At 35.0% G+C, this 18,114-nt stretch overlaps 5 protein-coding genes across 5 annotated transcripts; 1 reads left to right on the forward strand and 4 right to left on the reverse strand.

The window, feature by feature from the left end:
• Positions 1-1,820: 1,820 nt before the first annotated feature.
• Positions 1,821-2,255, reverse strand: LOC132173048 (uncharacterized). Its single transcript, XM_059584605.2, has one exon. It carries the CDS (start codon positions 2,253-2,255, stop codon positions 1,821-1,823), a length of 435 nt encoding a protein of 144 aa, XP_059440588.1.
• Positions 2,256-5,016: 2,761 nt separating this feature from the next.
• Positions 5,017-5,520, reverse strand: LOC132170127 (uncharacterized). Its single transcript, XM_059581030.2, has one exon. The coding sequence runs from the start codon at positions 5,518-5,520 to the stop codon at positions 5,017-5,019; it is 504 nt and encodes a 167-aa protein (XP_059437013.2).
• A 2,316-nt stretch (positions 5,521-7,836) lies between these two features.
• LOC132172732 (uncharacterized) lies at positions 7,837-8,294 on the reverse strand. Its single transcript, XM_059584287.2, has one exon. The coding sequence runs from the start codon at positions 8,280-8,282 to the stop codon at positions 7,839-7,841; it is 444 nt and encodes a 147-aa protein (XP_059440270.1). The 5' UTR covers positions 8,283-8,294; the 3' UTR covers positions 7,837-7,838.
• Positions 8,295-13,455: 5,161 nt separating this feature from the next.
• Positions 13,456-13,875, reverse strand: LOC132170128 (stigma-specific STIG1-like protein 1). The gene has a single exon (XM_059581031.2). It carries the CDS (start codon positions 13,873-13,875, stop codon positions 13,456-13,458), a length of 420 nt encoding a protein of 139 aa, XP_059437014.2.
• A 1,991-nt stretch (positions 13,876-15,866) lies between these two features.
• Positions 15,867-17,321, forward strand: LOC132170129 (cytochrome b561 and DOMON domain-containing protein At3g25290-like). Its single transcript, XM_059581032.2, has 3 exons — positions 15,867-16,097; positions 16,587-16,841; positions 17,040-17,321. Exons 1-3 carry the CDS (start codon positions 15,867-15,869, stop codon positions 17,319-17,321), a joined length of 768 nt encoding a protein of 255 aa, XP_059437015.2.
• Positions 17,322-18,114: the final 793 nt, after the last annotated feature.

Genomic DNA, 18,114 nt, shown 5'->3' on the forward strand with positions numbered 1-18,114 from the left:
GTAAAATTTAATTGAAAGCCAAATAATATTTTTGGTCAAGGCAACATCTACTTCAGTGTGACGTCTATTTCCTAATTCTATACATATTCTTGGGGGGTGGGGGAAGAAAGAAACAATAATGTCTTACTTCCAAAGAACAATAAGATATGCAGGAAAGAATTAAATAATTAAAGTAAAGTTATTTTTTATTGGAATAAAGGAGGAAATTTTGAAAGGCCTGCCACATTAGACAATGTAATCAAGATATATAGACTCTCCAATATGGCATATACCAACATTCTGGCTCACGCTCATCTAAACAAAAAAACTCAACGCTAGCTGATATATTTATTTTTTTTGGGGGCGGCTGTAAGGAGAAAGGTCAATATTAAACTCTACGGACAGAATTTCGGAACAAGATCTATTGAAATTCTTAAGAAATTTCAGTTTCTAAAATTTTAGATTTAGGTCGTCCATTTTTTATTCAATGGTCATTGTTCTGCTACGTGTCCTACTACTAATAAAATAATATTATTTATTATTTTATTAGTAGTGGGACACGTGGCAAAACAATAACCTTTAGATGAAAAATGGACGGCCTACATTTAAAATTTCAGAAACTGAAATTCCTCTAAGTATTTCAGTGGATCCAGATCGCAGAATCCCCCCTCCTCCAATTCAAATTAAAGGAAAAATAAATAAATTTCCGAAATTTATATATATCCCAAAAAAAAAAAAAAAAAATTCCGCTTAATTTCATTTCAAGTGAAATAAAGAGGAATTAAACATTTCATTTTCCAATTAAATTTCACAGACCAATCTTGATCACCTAATGTCAAATAGGTTTATATTAAGATTAATCTGTCAGCGTGAGAGGATATAATCAGATGGTATAGATTGAAGGTTGGACAGATATGTTAGCAGAGAGAATTCGAGAAGAAATCCTAGCCGCCCAAGATATATAGAGAGTCAAACTTCCCTGAAAATACTGAGTTACTATTTCAAAGTCGAATGTCTCAATTTAGCCCACAATTAAGTTGAGCTTAGGTAGCTAAAAGGAAATAAAAAAAGAGATGCTAGGGGTTAATATATATAGTCAATTTCATCTTACAAATCAACCATTAGATTTGTGAATTTATGTGGATCCTAACCCTACAAATTTAATGGTTGATCTATTAAATTTGTAAGGTTAGTGTTTGGCATAAATGGATTTAGGTCGTAAATGAATTAACCCATGAGTTGACTCATTTATGAAATTATATATATTTTATATAATAATAAATATATGTTGAAACGAATCAAACATATCAAACGGGTTGTATCGTGTTAGGTCAAATGGCTTAACCCATTTGTAACCCATTTATTAAATGGGCCAAGTGGGTCAAGTCGTGTCAGTGCAGGTTGTTCGGGTTTATGGGTCAAGGAAAAATAATAATGACTCAAGCATTAGAGGTATTCTCTGTTGGCTCACCCTGACAGGCCTAGCCTCTAGAGCCTTTTTTTCTTAGCATGTGTTTACAGGTACTCTCCGTCGAGGAAATAGCTAGCACGCAGATTCCAGCTTCATCAAAGATTATAATGAATAAATTTACATGAATTATATATAAAACCCTTACAACTTACACCAAAACAAGAATATCTAATGAACAAATAGCGAATTAAGTACATAATTAAACTAACGAAAAGAATAACAAAACGGGCAAAGCTCATCAAACGGTGATGGCTCACAATAACAAATTCATATATAGCTTTATATACTGAAGCACTTTCTATTATAGATATATAGCTGCACAAATGAATCAATCCTGATTAACTGCTTTGGAGTTGGGTGTCTTCTTTAATTACGCATAGCTGCACATCCCATACACACACGAGCTCCCTTTCTTGCACTTGTTGCCGCAGCTTCCACAATGCATTTCGTTGGACATGGGGCTCACACACTTGCCTTGGCAGCAAATCTTTGAGTAGCTACATTTTTTCCCACACCGCCCACAGTTGAGCCTGTCTGCCGTCAAATTAACGCATTTCTTCTGGCAGCAATGAGGCCCCGCGCTGCCCTTGGCAAGGCAAACCGAAGGGTACTTGTCACATGTCTTCACCACCCGGACCGATTTCTGACTCGTCTGAGCAAGGAAGCGGCTTGTCCCTCGGAGAGAAGTTGCTGCTGCTGCTTCTTCTTCTTCTTCTTCTTCTTGTTGAGATGGTGTGGCGGAAATTAGAGTAATGGCCGAAGCCATGAGAATGGCAAGCACAAAGAATGTCTTCAGGGACATCATGTCTTGTGAGTTTGCGTAAGAGGAAAGGAAGTGGGAATTAATGAAGAAAATCGAGAGAGAATTTGAATGGTTTGGATGGAAAGAATGGAGGGAATTGTAGAGGGTATTTATAGAGAAAATAAAATGGAGGCTGAAGGAGGTAAACGTGTTGGGTTGAAAAAGAAAGAAATGCTATAGTTTAGTGTGAGTGGGATGGTCTAATTCAACGGCCACATAGGATTCAAGTAAACGAAGGTTAGGCCTCGAAAGAAAGAAATATTTAACTCAAAACTAGGTGACAATATTGTCGAAGGCGTCAGGTATTAATAATTAGGCAGGTGATGAGGCTCCTCGATCGATCTCCTTACCAAGCGATTCCTTATGGTTTTGCATTTGTGAGAAAACATGAAAACATACTCCCACGATATTTGACCAATAGGTTTCACACCTCTATATAGTTCAATCTCAAATCCCTCTACACACTCAAAAAATCCGACAAAAAGAGAGTCCTATACTGTGTGTTACTTTTCCTTCACGTGCTTTAAGGCACACTTTTGTTGAACAGCTAGAAGAATCAAATGTATAATCGGGTTCGAGTCCATTCGTGTCGACTTGAATTAAACCGTTTGATGAACGGGTTAACTCGCTTAACTCACTGAATAATCGATATAAAATATAATTAATTATATTATTTTTTACAATTAAAAAACAAAACCTTGAAAGAGTAAAAGGCTATAAAAGTATTCCACAGTTACACCAGTAGCGTCGTTTCTCACCTTTCTCTGACTCTCATGCATTTTTAATAAAGCATTTAAAATACACGTAAGTTTCAACAGCACTATTGTAATTACTATCATTGTTTGTAATATGTAATCACTAAAGTTTGAGTCTGATTGTAGTATTTAGCAACCAAGTTGAGAAAATAGTGCAGGTTAGAATATGCAGGCTGTTAACTTCATCTTTGTAACGTTTAAATTTATATACAGTTAAAATGGGTCGTGTTCGGTCCAACCCAATATGGCATATTTATTTAATGAGTTGTATATGTCGGAATGGTTCAACACTTCAACTCAACACAACCTATTTATTAAACATATTATGCAGATTAGATCGTGTCACCCGAATTGCCAACTCTAATTACAAGCACTACAAAAAATATAGGTCTTAGGAACGCTTGGCATAGAGTTGTTTTAACAAAATGACCTCGTCATGCATCATTTTAATAGTAAAACGATTCTTCTGAACAGTGTTACACAGAGACAAATATGTTTTATATATGTACCGATTGTGGAATCGTGTTAATCAATTAATTGGTAAAGACCTATTGTGATACAAAGTGATCTAAAATAAAATCCTATCCATATTTAAAAAAAAAAAAAAAAAAAAAAAAAAAAAAAAAAAATAGACCATCATTATCCTATTAGGATGGTCCGTCTGAAATTGGTCAGCCGTACGCGTACGTGGAGAATGTCAAGCTTGAATTGCAACTCTGGTCTTGCCGTAAGCAGTTTGAATTTTTCATTTTCTTGTTCAAAGGCCACGAGACGAGAAAAGCCAGCTGCTTACTTTTATTCCTGCCGGGCCTAAAAAACCGTTACACAAGCACTTCCTAATTAAGAGCCTGTTTGGCCTCTCATATAAATCTATTTGAATTATAGGTTTGACTAATCCTATCTTATATTTGGTGTCCCCCTTTTTCCCACCAAACCAAACAAAACCAAAAACATTGACTCCCTTTTCTAATGTGTCTTAGACATTTTCTTTTCTTATTTTTTTTTAGTGTTTTATATTTTGGATTGTTTGACGTTGATGTATTTGTTTTGAAAACATAAGATAAAAGTGGAAGTCAAAAGCTTTAACAAATAAAGTTGGATTATGTGATTTAATGGTTTGATTTGGATCATATCATGTTTATAAATATGATCAAACGGTTAGATTAAATTTACATGGCCAGCAATGATTTGGATTGCAAGATGAAATCAAGTGACATCTAATAGGAACTAATTAATAAATTTAATTTAACAATCATAATTAAGTAACGGTTAACAATCCATATTAGACAACTGATAAGTGAAATCAAACGGTCCAAATTAATTAATGACTGTTAATGAAAGTTATTTTTTGCTAATTTCAAAATTAAGCTTTTGTTAATGATCAAACATGAAGCTGTTATGATAGTTGTTCAAAAAGTCATGGTGATATATTGTTAATTAGAAAATATATGATTTATTCTACACCAACAACTCACTCCATGATCATCTTTTGAAGCAAAATCATATTAAGACTTAATAAAATAAATCCCCCATCTCTTTACACCGTCTTAAAAATAGACAAAAGCATTAACTTTGACCAAACCTGATATTTGCATGAAAATCTTCTCCATGTTGACAATGAATTTCTACTAAAGCAAGCATTATGAATCTAGATAATAACATATATCCATGATAGAATGAATAACAAAACATCGGCAAAGGCAAAGCCCATCAAATGTTGATGTTGGCTGTCTTTATTAGATATACACATTAAAAAAATGTATATATAGCTACAATATTACTACTATTTTGTTATTCTGATCACTAACAATTAATTCGGATAGTAAATATGAAAAAGTATTTATGAGATTCATCTGCCCGAACAAGTCTTCGACTGTCCGCTTCTTATTCGAGCAACTGAGTCGTATACGATCCTTTTCACATTTGTTGTCCAGATTACTAGCAATCAGAGCAACAAATTGTCTGAGAATCAGGATTTGTTTATAACTGGTGTGATTTTGGTTGCTTTTTTATGCGTAGTTACACATTGCATACACACAGGCACCCCCTTTCTTGCACTTGTTGTTGCAGCGTCCACAGTGCAGCTTGTTGGACATGGGGTTCACACATTGACCATCGCAGCAGATCTCAGAAAACCTGCATGGCTTCCCACATTTCCCGCAGTTGAAAATGTTTGTCGTCACATTCACACACCACTTCATGCAGCAGTCTGGCCCCCCGCTGCCCACGGCGCTGCAAACCTTAGGATTTTTGTCACATGTCCAAACGTACCGGTCGAAGTTCACGTACCGGTCGTAGTTCACGTAGCGGTCGTAGTTCAGAGCAAGGATGTGGCGGCTCGGCCCCCGGAGAGAAGTTGGTTCTTGGGCTTTCACCATTGAACGATCTTCATCATCCTCACGACAGAGAAATGAGCCTTTTTGATCAGATGGTGTTGGCGTGAGAGCAACGGCCAAAGCCGCCATGAGCATGGCCAGCACAAAAACAACCTTTGGCGACTTGATGATCATCATCTTTTGTGTTGTCTGTGTGCGGACATGTGAGGGAGAAAGATTTGATGTTTCAAAGAGGAGGGAGCCGTTGGGGTGGAGGATATATAACAATGGCGACTGGCGCGCAGAGGTCTTTATAGAGGGTTAATTCATGTGTGTGTCTCTTAGTGGGGTGGTCAATTCAATGGTTAACTAACATTTCATTAAATCGAAGTTAGTCTTCCAAACAATCATTAAACTCCAAAAAGGGGGAAATTTTTGAAAAGTGTTCACACAAATTAGATGGATAGGTGATAAAGAAGTAATGCTACAAGTCCCTCTCGTGTTCCTCTTGAGTCCCTCTAAGAATGATGTGGCTATTAAAATTACTATCAAACATATGATTGATCATTATTAAATTTTAATTAAATTGTGATTTTAATGGCCATATCATTCTTAGAGGGACTTAAGAGGGACACAAAAATGACTTCTAAAATTACTCGTGATATAAATATAGATGGCACGTACGCATGCTAAACCGACTTGACAATTTATAATTAGTTAAATAGTTAAGCAAAAAATCTGACTTGTTACTTTAATTATCAATCATACAGCATAATTATTTTATTAATTATGAACTATCACGTCAATTTATAAAAGAATTGTAATAAAAGATGTCGCGCCCAAGCATTTGCATGTTAACAATGTCTTCTCTCTCTAACCAATCGTTGGTAATTATGATTACTTTCATGGCCATATATATATATGGGCAATCCAAAAGGAAAGTAACGAAAAGAAAAGATTAAATAAAAAAATTGATCTATTGTTTTCCATTAAACTAATTAATAATTAAAGGGTGCATACAAGAAATGCAAGAAATAATATAAAATGATTAGTTCGTATTAAATTGTCAAATATTATATATAGTGATCAATTAACTGCGCGTAGTATGGCAAAACTAGCGGTTCAATTGTTCAAATGTTTGAAGATCCTGAGTATTCCATTTTCCAAATTGAGAAAAGCGGGTATATAAGCAATTACATGTTGTCTATGTTTTAACGTTTTATTACAAAACTATTTGAAATTCATAATTGACTTTATATGATCTCTACGTAATCAAAGAAATAAGACGGCCCAACAACCTAACTCCCATAATTATCTCATTCTCATAGCAATATGTATTCTCTCACGCCAACATATAGTGAGAGAATATACATTGGTGTACAATATTTCATTTGTTAAAAAACAAATGCAATTTTTTTTTTATTTAATGCCAAGGTTAATTGGTTGATTAGTAGTTTAGTACTAACATATATGTGAGCAAAGTAGGATAAAAGTTTTGTTTGGGATTGTGATTTCGTAAGAATAATTTACGTACGTTTTTTAAAAGATATCGCAAAACGAAAGGCCTTTGGCATTGCAATTTAAAAGGCAATTAATCTAAAATAAGAAAAAAAAAAAATCTACGATTTCTATAAGTAGGCTATGAGATGCTTATTTAAAAAAATGTGAATTTAAACTAAAATTACGATTTCGCATAACAAATATTTGACAAAAAAATACTTCTAACATGTTTTACCAAACGCTTTTGTGATTTTAAAAAATAGTGATTTTAAAAATACGTACTTATTAAAACCGTAATTCCAAACGGACCATACAAGTACTCATTCTTTCCTCCCTTGTTTTGGGAGAGGGGGGTGGGCAAATTGCAAGGTAAAACTATGAAAACTCAAGTTGTAGTCATTTATTTGATCTCATTTTTTTAATGAGTAACGATAGATTTACAACTTTTTTATAATTTGCTGGCATGTGTCAGTATATATATGGTGTCATATTAGCCGCTAAAAAAAAATTAAACATCCTTCAATTACACGTTTCTACAATAAATTGTAGTACATCTAAGATTTTTCTTTCCCTAAAGCGCAAATATATAATTTAAAATAATTGTAATAAAAAAACAAAATACCTTCAACACTACTCCACACACCTCTTACAATTCTTTAGAGCTAGAGATATATAATTGTATAATCATAAACATAACTAACAACTTAATAAGTTTTGTAGCTTCAATTCTACACCACAAACAAGAGACAAGCAACTTAACACTTTTTATATATATGGATGCATTTCTGCTTGTAGAAATTCTTTTATGGGGCTCTTGCCTACATGCCCTATTATACATAGGAGTAAGGCTACAAACAACATTTTTATTTCATTGTTATTTTACTCTACTGATGTAGTAATATATCGTACAACCCATCGTTGGGACCAGTCATTATTAAAAAGAAAATATTCAAAGACGGATCGATATTATCATGTCAACATGATAAAAGTGCAGTTTGTAGCATTACATAGACTCTCTAAGCATAGCTGCATAACCCGTACTCACATGAGCCTCCATTCCTGCACTTCTTGTTGCACCGGCCGCAGTGTCTCTCATCGTTGGATGGGTTGACGCACTCTCCTTGGCAGCACATGTCAGAGTATTTGCACCTCTTCCCGCACTTCCCACAGTTAAGTTTGTCTGTCATCACATTAACGCATTGGTTTTTGCAGCAATCAGGCCCCGGGCTGGCCTTGGCAAGACAAAGCCTAGGGAACACATCGCAAGTGCTCGCAGCCTGCACCCGCTGGGCGAGGAAGCGGCCATTTCTTACAAGAAACGACGGTTGCTCGCTTTCAGCTAAAGGGTGTTCATCAGCATTGTCTTTCTTTATGTTGGCATATGATTCATCAGAGGTTGATGGCGCTGCTGCTGAAAGAGAAATGGCGGCTATACTCATTAAAACCAGCAAGGTAAGCATGATTTTTGATGAGGTTATTGCCATTGTGTATATATATATGCGTATGTCTAGCTGTTTGTATGAATAAATGCTGATGGGGAAGAAGGAGGGATGTCAAGGTATTTATAGGCCGGGCTGTGTATAGGTTATCTTGGAGGAGTCTCTATCAATTACGGCTAACTGAGATTCAAGTAAATGGACGTTAGGCATCCAATTTTGATCCAAAATTTCAAATGTGAGATAGAAATTTGGGAAAAGGAGAAGAACTACACATTTGGTACGTATTTAGCTATTGACTAATGCATTAATTGTAGCAGGCGCTCGCGAAACTTCCTTCAACAGGATTGTTGGGCACGTTAAGGGCCGACACCAATTGGACCTTGCAATAGTACGTGTCCCCCCTCCCTTTACTAGATAGAGATGTTCACTAATATTAATTGCAGTTTGGATTGCCGAATTGCTAGTAGTCCGAGTAACAAATGTAAGAAATTAAAATTTTCATGGGGTTCATCTGTCAAGTAGGTCTCAGGTAGCTCGTCTTTTTATTTGGACATATGAGTCTTGTATAAACTCTCTCACATTTGCTGTCCGAATTACTAGCAATATAAGAATTAAATTGATAGAGATTCGAATCCCCTCTCACCCTGCTTCCAAAAAAAAGTATCATTGTGCTTTTTATAATTATAATTTCATGTCTATATATGATACAAATCTGATATTCATTTAGAGTTTTCCTCAAAAACTTTTATTATAAGTCTTTTATAAACTTACGTGGTAGTACTGCTGCAGGTATAGCGCATATCATGTCAACTACTAAAACAATTAAATTTACCTGTCAAATTTAGTTATTTAATTTTTTCACCCATGTGATACTCAGATAAACTATATAGTGATATAAAGGAAATAAAATAAATAAATAAATAAATAATAGTGGAGAGAGAATGTTCCAAATTTTTTAATTTTTTTTTTCTTTAATTTCAGCCTTGTGAAAAGCATAAAAAACATGTATAGGAAGGAAAGAAAAAGTAGATACGTAGGCTTGTGTAGTTGTACGTGTACATGCATGACGAAGGCAAAGCCCACAGCCCACGTTCTGCTTTGATTTTTTTTGGCTTGAAATCAGTTACAAAAGCACTCATCAACTTTCCGATAGCAACACAACGTATCCACGTCTCTCTTCCAATTTGACTTGTATGCGATTTCTCAATTAAGTCCATTTGGTTTGGCGGGGTTTGGCTATTTTGGGGTGAAGTATATAGCCCACAAATTTTTTTCAGAAGTCTAATCGGAGAGGGAATTGATGGGCAGTGAGTTTGATGCCGGTGGTGTTGACGCCGGCAGTGGCCCCTTCTAGTCCTTATTATCATCTGGATTCTCAACACAAAGTAGGCAGGCGATTATGACTTTTTGGTTGAAAGAAGAAGGCATGATCTAACATCACGTGCGCGCCATGTTCTAGACAATTCCTCTCAACAAATTATCTGAATTTAAAAATAAAAAATACTGAAATTCCTATATACTAACCCCTAATATTCAGCTGGTATGTTTCATGCAGTTGAATTCCGAGGACTTAATTTGGTCCCATTCGAAGCATTTTGTTTCCAATTTTGGCCTAGTACGTAAAACCTACCAAACCTCTGACCAAAAGGATATTTTAAGGACGAATCTCAATTTAATAGATTGAATTGAATAAATTTTTTTTAATCGAGTTAATTAGAAGAAAAACTTTACTCAATAACTCATAGAGTGATATACATTAATGTACTCTTTATACATTACCATTATTTAAAAAACTAAATTCTTACAAAATATCAAGGAGCTACAAAGTATAATATTAATTAAGGTTTCTCTACTTCAATGATATAATTCAAAGAAAAAAAAAATTAGGGAAAACTACACTTTAGCCCCCTGAACTTCTATGTGATTTGATAAACCCCTCATAAACTTTTAAATCTCTCAATTTGGACCTCCTGAACTTTCAATTGCTCTTAATGTGAACTCCTCCGTCAATTTTAGCCGTTAAAAATACCAAAAAAGACCAAAATATCCCCGATTTTTGTTTTTTTAAATAAAAAATGTTTTGGAATTAAGGGTAAAGTTGAAATTTTATACAAAAGTCAGGGGTATAAACGTCATGTAACGTTTAAAATCTAACGGAGGGGTCCACATTGAGAGTAATTGAAAGTTCAGAGATCCAAAGTGAAAAATTTGAAAGTTTTGGGGAGATCTGTCAAATCGCGTGATAGTTCAGGAGCTAAACTAAAGTTTTCCAAAAAAATTATAAATACAAAACACGTATAAAAACCAATATATAACTGAAGAAAAATCAAAATTCAAAAAGAAGTCAATAATATCTAATCTAAAACGATTTATAAATAATATAATTTAGGTGGGTGGGCTACAAATTGGATTCTTAGATGCAAGAATTTAAACCCTAGCCTAATTCAAATATTATTCAGATCATTAGGATTTTTCAACCCACCCCTACTACGGGCTCAAAAATACCCAGAGGCAGCTTGCCCAAAGTCCAAGTTGGGCTGGGATTCGTCTGGGTTAGCTTCCAAGGGGCATCCTTGCATAATTAATTTGGTAGGTCACTAGTTTTCGCAAGAGGTGTTTTCAATAACCTCTTCTTTGTCGTGGGTAAAGTGACATTAAATGCTAACTGCTCCTATAATGGAGGAGAGTGGTGCTCTATGCCTTCTCTGTCAGAACATGAATTATAGTAGAAGGGTATTTTTGTCTTTTTTTACTTTTTTAAGGAACAAAAATACCATTTCATTATAACTAACTGAGTATTCTCCAGTTCAAATGAACTGAAAAAAATCTTAATTCGAAATGATTATCCAAAAACTTGTTGTCACCTCGAGGTTTGGGGCCTTTTTAGGTGGGTGAAGAGAATATACACAACGTAGCCCATTATGATTCTCTTGCCATTACCGAAATAAAGTAGATGGGCCGATTTGAGGGTAGGCTGGTTGACACTTGAAGTGGGCTCCCCAACAAATTTTAAAAGATGCATGTGGCAGGCAATATATCACCATATTGTGTCATCCTATACACAGCTAAATTTATAATCGATCCTTCATTTCTCTTATTCCCATTAAAAGATCATATTCTTGAAAGAAAAAGCAAAATGGTTACAAGTAGAAATGAAGTAATTAAGCAAGATACCCGTTGATAAGAGAAAAAAAGAAAAGAAAAGAAGAGATACGTGCCCCATGATATATGTTACTTTCCCGAAGCATACGCTGAGTTTGACCAATGGATCTCTCGCCATAAGGAAATTTTAATGTGGCTTCACATTTTGCAAGCTCTATTAAAGTACTATGTGCATGAGAATATATTCCGAATATATTCTCATGCTTCCCTTATATTCTAACAAAGTCTTTGCATTAGTGCTTACTTCATTCGGTGACACGCACTGTTCAAACTTTACGTGTGATTTTGATTTTTCTTTGTGCTTCCTGGTTAAGGAATAACGATGATAATTGGACCCTGTGATGTTAGGCCAAACCAAAAGAAAAGAGCCCATAATTAATGATAAGTACTAGAGTAATGCTATACATAACACTTCCTCTCCAAAGTTTATGTGGCATGCAGGTCTTCTATAACATTTGGTGCGTGAAAATTGGAAATTTATTAGTTTTTTGATTGGAGAATCACGTCATATAGGCTTTAGGAGTTGAGGAAAATGTGAGGTGATGAATAGAATTACTGATCAAAATAAGAATATCACATCAAACAACCCAAACCTCTAGTACTGAAACCTCAACAAATGAACACACAAGCAATATCATGCACTAAATAAGTGGATTTCAATATCATACACAGCATATACATTACTCTTGAAGATAAGGTGGGAGTGAAATTATTTATGTGACAACCCCTCAGCAGATTATGTGCAGCTGGTGGTTGGCATTTTCCTTTTTCTGTACATCATTCTTCTCACCTGTTAAATTAAAATAAGTACTCATATATAATACATTAATAATAGAGCATCTGGTTTTTTTTTTTTGGGCCACACCTTTGTCTATGCAATGAAAGAGAGAGAAAAGCTTTTAGTGATGATCGCGGTGGTGTAGCAGCGAGGGTAATCTAGATTAGAGTTACTGCTCCGGCGCATGCATGCAATAGCTTTTAATTATTGCATAGGATTTCAACCCCCATTTATCGATATTTAGCCCATAAGTTAATAACGGAAGTTACCCATTTAACTATTTTTATTGTGTCTAATAACAATGGGTAATTAACAAATTTTTCTACTAAGAATTTCTACGACCTCTAAAAAGTGACATGTAGAAACATACGCTTATTAATACTATTAAAAAAAAATATGTGAGAAATACATGCTATTAAAAATACATGTATTTTTCACATGCTAAAGGATGCATGTCACTTTTTTTGATATTGGGTTGTACGAACTCTCCTATAACCCAATTTGTAGGAAATTTACGTCCGAGCAATTAATTCTTAATAAGTAATTCTACTCTCCACTCATTTATCAGTTATCACACTCATTTCACACCGTGACCTAACACGCCATATCAATTAGTGTAAAATGGGTGGGAAAATGAACATTAATGATCATTCTTAAAAGAACAAAAGTTGACATCATTTTTACATTGGCAGTTTTATATGTAAGATGTAGCATCTGTAATGCATCAACATATATTTTTGATGACGTAAAATTCCTTCAAGATCACCGGATCACTTAATAATTCAAGTTTACTGGGTAAACTCCGAATACACAAATCCACCCACAAGAACTGTATATCAGTTAAGTAAGAACTCAAAATAATTAATCTTGTAATATTAACCAAACAAGGGACCACACATGAGCTGACCCTCAAGCTAGAGGGGATAAAAGCATTATAGTTACTGTTAGAATGCTCTGATACCATGTTAGAATGCTCTGATACCGTGTTAGAATAATTGAGAGATATAGAAGAGCGGAAGAATAATAGGGAAAGCAGAAGCACACAATTGATTATATTGTATTGATATTCTGTTGATATGAAGGACTACAGAGACTTTTATATATAGAGAGGCTATGAGTGATAAGCAAGAAACTTAATAGACTAAGGAAAAGTAAACTTAGTAGACCTTGAACACATAAGAAAATAAATAACTCTAAACATAATATTCTTTAACGGTTGCAAACCATATATAGGGAGGTACGGTGAATTCATATTCATGCATAATTGCACATCCCAGAAACACAAAACTCCCCCTTCTTGCACCTTTTCTTGCACCCACCACAATGGCCTCTGTCAAACGAAGAGTTAACACATTTTCCATTGCAACAAACTTCAGTGTACTTGCACTTGTATCCACACATACCACAGTTCAAGCGATCAGCCTTCACATTGACACATTTCTTTCTGCAGCAGTCCGGCCCAGGGCTGCTCTTCCGGCGACAAATCTGGGGAAACTTATTGCAACTCATGTTGGCTGCCAGGTTCTGCTGTGCAAGAAAGCGGCTCACCCCTCGTAAAGGAGTGACTTGCCTTTGCATGGAGGCCATGTCGTCGTTATAATCATCTAAATCCAAAGCTGCAACAATGGATATTGCAGCTGCTGACAGAAAAAAGAAAAGATAGAGCAACTTCATGGCTATAATGATCATAAAGCAATTGGAGAAAGGAGAGGAGTGGGGGACTTGATCACATAGGACACGGGTTTATATATATGTAGAAAAATAGACTGCAGAGTTGACAAAAGAAAAATGAAGCTACACGTCTTACTTTTTGTTTGTGGTCCTGATTCATGAGACTGCTTACAAATTACTGAAAATATCTCTTAATAATAACTCATTTGATTTGTTTGTAAAGAAAGTTAGCTTCTCTGTACGTATCTCCAATGTAAATGCATGTCAAAGATGACCCCGGAATTTCGGCTTCTAGTATATATAGTTAATTTCCATGTCATGGTTTGGCGAGGCCAGTTACTTTTTCGTGTTTGAAGCAAACGTAAATGAATGGAAGAGGATGGTGTCTGAATACGGAGATAAATAATTAAGGCCCACTCAAACAAAGAGATGGAAAAGCCTAAGAGCTACTCGCCCCTCATATAGTTATTATATTCAAGGCATGCCAATTTTTGTGCACATTTTTTAGTTAAATGGGTTGCTTCTCACCTCATGTTTGGAAGCATTAGTGCTTTTAATTGGGGTGACGTGCGAAGAACGCATGTCACCAATTGGGCCGGGGTGACGTGCATATTTTTGCACGTCAACCCTAGGGTGACATGCAAAAAATAAGCATGTCACGCGCAAAAATTTGCATATCACTATTTTTCTTTCTAGTCATCCAGATTGCAGTCATTTCACCATACATCACAGTTGAATGTCACTACCCTAATAGTGAATTTTTTGGCTTTTGCACGTCACTTTGGAGAAGTCACAAAATGGGATTATTTTTGTAGTGATTCTTAATTGGTCTTTCATTCTCATTTTCATTCGGATCAAAAATGGAAAAGACCTTTCTTTTTAATCACTTTCCTCATTTGAATAAAAAAAATAAAAATAAAAAACTCACTACATGACAGTCTGACAGATTATCAAGAAACACCCACAAGGGACCACCTTTGAAGAATGTAGCACAACTAATAAGAGAATTTCCACTAAAAGAAATGAATTTTGCTCATCTTATCTTACAAATTAATCATTAAATTTGTAAACTTATATAAACCTCACATAAGTCAATAGTAGACTCCACAAATTTAATGGTTGATCTATTGAATTTGTAGGAAAATATAGACAAAGTATTGAGAACTTATTAACCCCTAGCATTTCTCTTTCCACTAATATTAGCTAAAATACCTTGTGAAAAGTGCAGAATTTTTATTTTAATTACTGTTTTTTTTATACACGTCAATAGATTTTCTAATTTACTCTCTACTTTATTTAAATATTACAGGTTAGTGTTTTTTTTTTTTTATTGTTTTATTAAAGAATAAGAAAAAGAAATTAAATAACCAATATTTTATTAATGTAGTGCCCTAGAGTCACAAAAGATATTTTAGCTAATGTGCTAAATATAGCTAATATAAGCTATTTGACCATCCTGACCGTGTAAAAATCTGCCTCAACGGTGTCCTGTAACCAATATTTAAGTATTGGGCTTGGCTTGCAGGCTGTGTGTTAAACTTAAAACTGGGTTGGATAGAGCTGAGATCATCTTCCCCTATGAATTCTAAGACTTTTAATTAGCAAATTTCCTTTTACTAAATCCCACATGAATGATCCCCAGCTCATTATGTCTAAAATAAATGAGCTTAAAATTTTATGGTGTATTATAAGTTATATTTGATGCTTATTTTTGAAAGATAGAAAAGATTATTCCAAGGGTCAGAATAATATCAGATTGTTTTATTGCTACTGAAGCGATTCATTCAGACAAAGATTGCCTATTTTGATAAGAAAAGCACATATTCCTGACACCCATGTAGTACAAAACAAAAATTTTATAGCATAACAGTGAGTGATCGATGTCCAACAAGTTTTTGTTGGATCCTAAATAACTGTATAGTTTCCTACAACATTGAGATTTTTGGAAGTTAATGGATCCATTGAGATTTTTGAGAACTTCCCATTGAGAGACCATGACTTCCCATTGCCTATATATACTTCTTAGCATGGTGTTTCCCCTCCAGTCTATCTCTGCTCATGCCTCTTCATTCAATGGGGGGATCACTCTCATGCAAGTTGATGATCACTCCAATGTGGACGATCTGGTGCCCCACATTCAAAGCTCAAATAGTGAGGTAACAGTGGACCTAAGATCCAGGAAGGGTCATAGCTTGTGGCATCGACATCGTCGACACCTCAGAAATGTAAGATTATTGATTTCTATTATAAATTGTCATTTATCATTGGGAGCCATTTCAAAGTTATTTCATTTGCACCCGGATCGGTGGCGCGCGATTGGCCACCAGAGAGGGCTCTTATGGGTCTACTTACTCAAACAAGTGTCGTGTACCTCGGGTTATCCAAGTAGATGGGCTCCATTAAACCCTCTCTCATTAGGGTTCGAACAGGCTGCAATTTGGTTAATGAATTGAAGCCAATTTCGATTATTTCATTACCGTGAAAAAATGTGGATTCTAGAGGTCAAATTTGGTCCATCTCAACTCACTATTTATTTTCAAAACTTAAGCTAATAAAAAATAAAGAATTTAATTACTTATAAGCCAATTATTCAACAATAAACTCATCATATTCAACGTGAAGCTAGAAATGCAACATATATATATATATATATATATATATATATATATATATATATATATATATATGTATTGATTTTCTTGAGCTTTGGACAGGGGCATGAGATTTTAATCATCATAGGATGGGGAACAATGTTGCCCATGGGGGTGATTGTTGCAAGGTACTTCAAAGAATTTCCCATGACTTGCAACGAATGGTACCAATTGCACATAATGCTTCAGAGCGTTGGATATATTCTGGGCACCATCGGATGGGCAATTGGAATAAGCCTCGGAAATACTTCAAGACAATCCGCCTATAAAACACAGCGCGTTCTAAGTACCATTGTGTTTACCTTAACAACTATTCAAGTTAGTCCAAATCCTTTTCATTTTCATTTCATAATTTATATTAGATTTCACAGCATCAAACAGTGTAAATGTTGCTTATATTGCCACGTCATTTAAAATTTGTGTACCATGTGGCGCCATATGGACTGTTAAATGCTGTGAAATCAAAATTTTTATGGTTTTTCCAACAGTTAACATGCTAATGTTGTCAATTATCAGATGCTTGCCTTATTTTGGCAACCAAAGAAAGGAGATGAATATCGCAAGTGGTGGGAGACATGCCACCATTGTCTTGGGTATGCATTGCTTGTATTAATTGTTGCAAACATACTTGTGGGGATCCAAAATCAAAGTCAAGCTGAAAATTTGAAATGGGCTTACGTTGTAATACTCGGAGTTTTAGCGTTAATAGCCCTAGCATTGGAAATTTATAGGTGGGTTAAGTCCAAAGTAATTCGCCAGTCAGTGGAATTGAACAGCAGTATGTACACTTCCCCTTGAGTTTTTAACTCATTGTAAGTTTTTTTCCTATAATTGGTTCATTATTTCTGTTTCAGTTTTCAATAATAGGCTTCCTATCGCTAAAATGTGTTATATATTTTTACGGATCGAGATTTTTAATAATTTTGGTGTTTGGATTGTTAGCAATTCTGACAGCAAATGTAAGAGGGCTCTTATAAGGCCCACTTCTCTGAGCAGGTCTCTGACAGCCTACCCCCCTTGTTAGGATAAGTGGATCCTATAGAAAGTTTTCTCACATTTATTAACCGAATTACTAACAATTTAAATAGCAAATTGCTAGAATTGAGATTCCATTTTTATTCCAAAAAAAAAAAAAAAAGGCTGAATCCCTTCGTGAGTGATAACTACGTTGTCTGTCTTTGTTTCTCTTTCTGTAACAATCCCTTCAGTTATCAAGCACATTGAACAATGTGTTACAACGAGCAGCAATATTGGCTTTATATGATAACATCTTTAACTTTTTTCTTTTTTGTTTTCTCTTTAATCAAAAATTTTGGGAGGTCCATATGACCCACCAACCCCCTTAATCAGTCATTTAAATAGTAGTTTGAGGAGATGTATGTAATTTTTCCAAAACGAAAAGAAAAATAAAAAGGGTTGGAGGATGTGGAAGGGAGGAGGCCGGCCGGCCGGTGGTGAGCTTGGGAAGACAAGGAAAAAGAAAAGACACTCACAATGAGGGAGAAAGAAATTAATTGTAGGAAGCCTCATTGTTTATGTAGAGAAGAAAACCTAACAGAAATCTAACCGTTCAAGTGTGTCATCAAGGCAT

This window comes from Corylus avellana, chromosome 1 (genome assembly GCF_965113065.1).
Source record: "Corylus avellana chromosome 1, dhCorAvel1.hap1.2, whole genome shotgun sequence".
In the NCBI taxonomy this organism is placed as follows: Eukaryota; Viridiplantae; Streptophyta; class Magnoliopsida; order Fagales; family Betulaceae; genus Corylus; species Corylus avellana.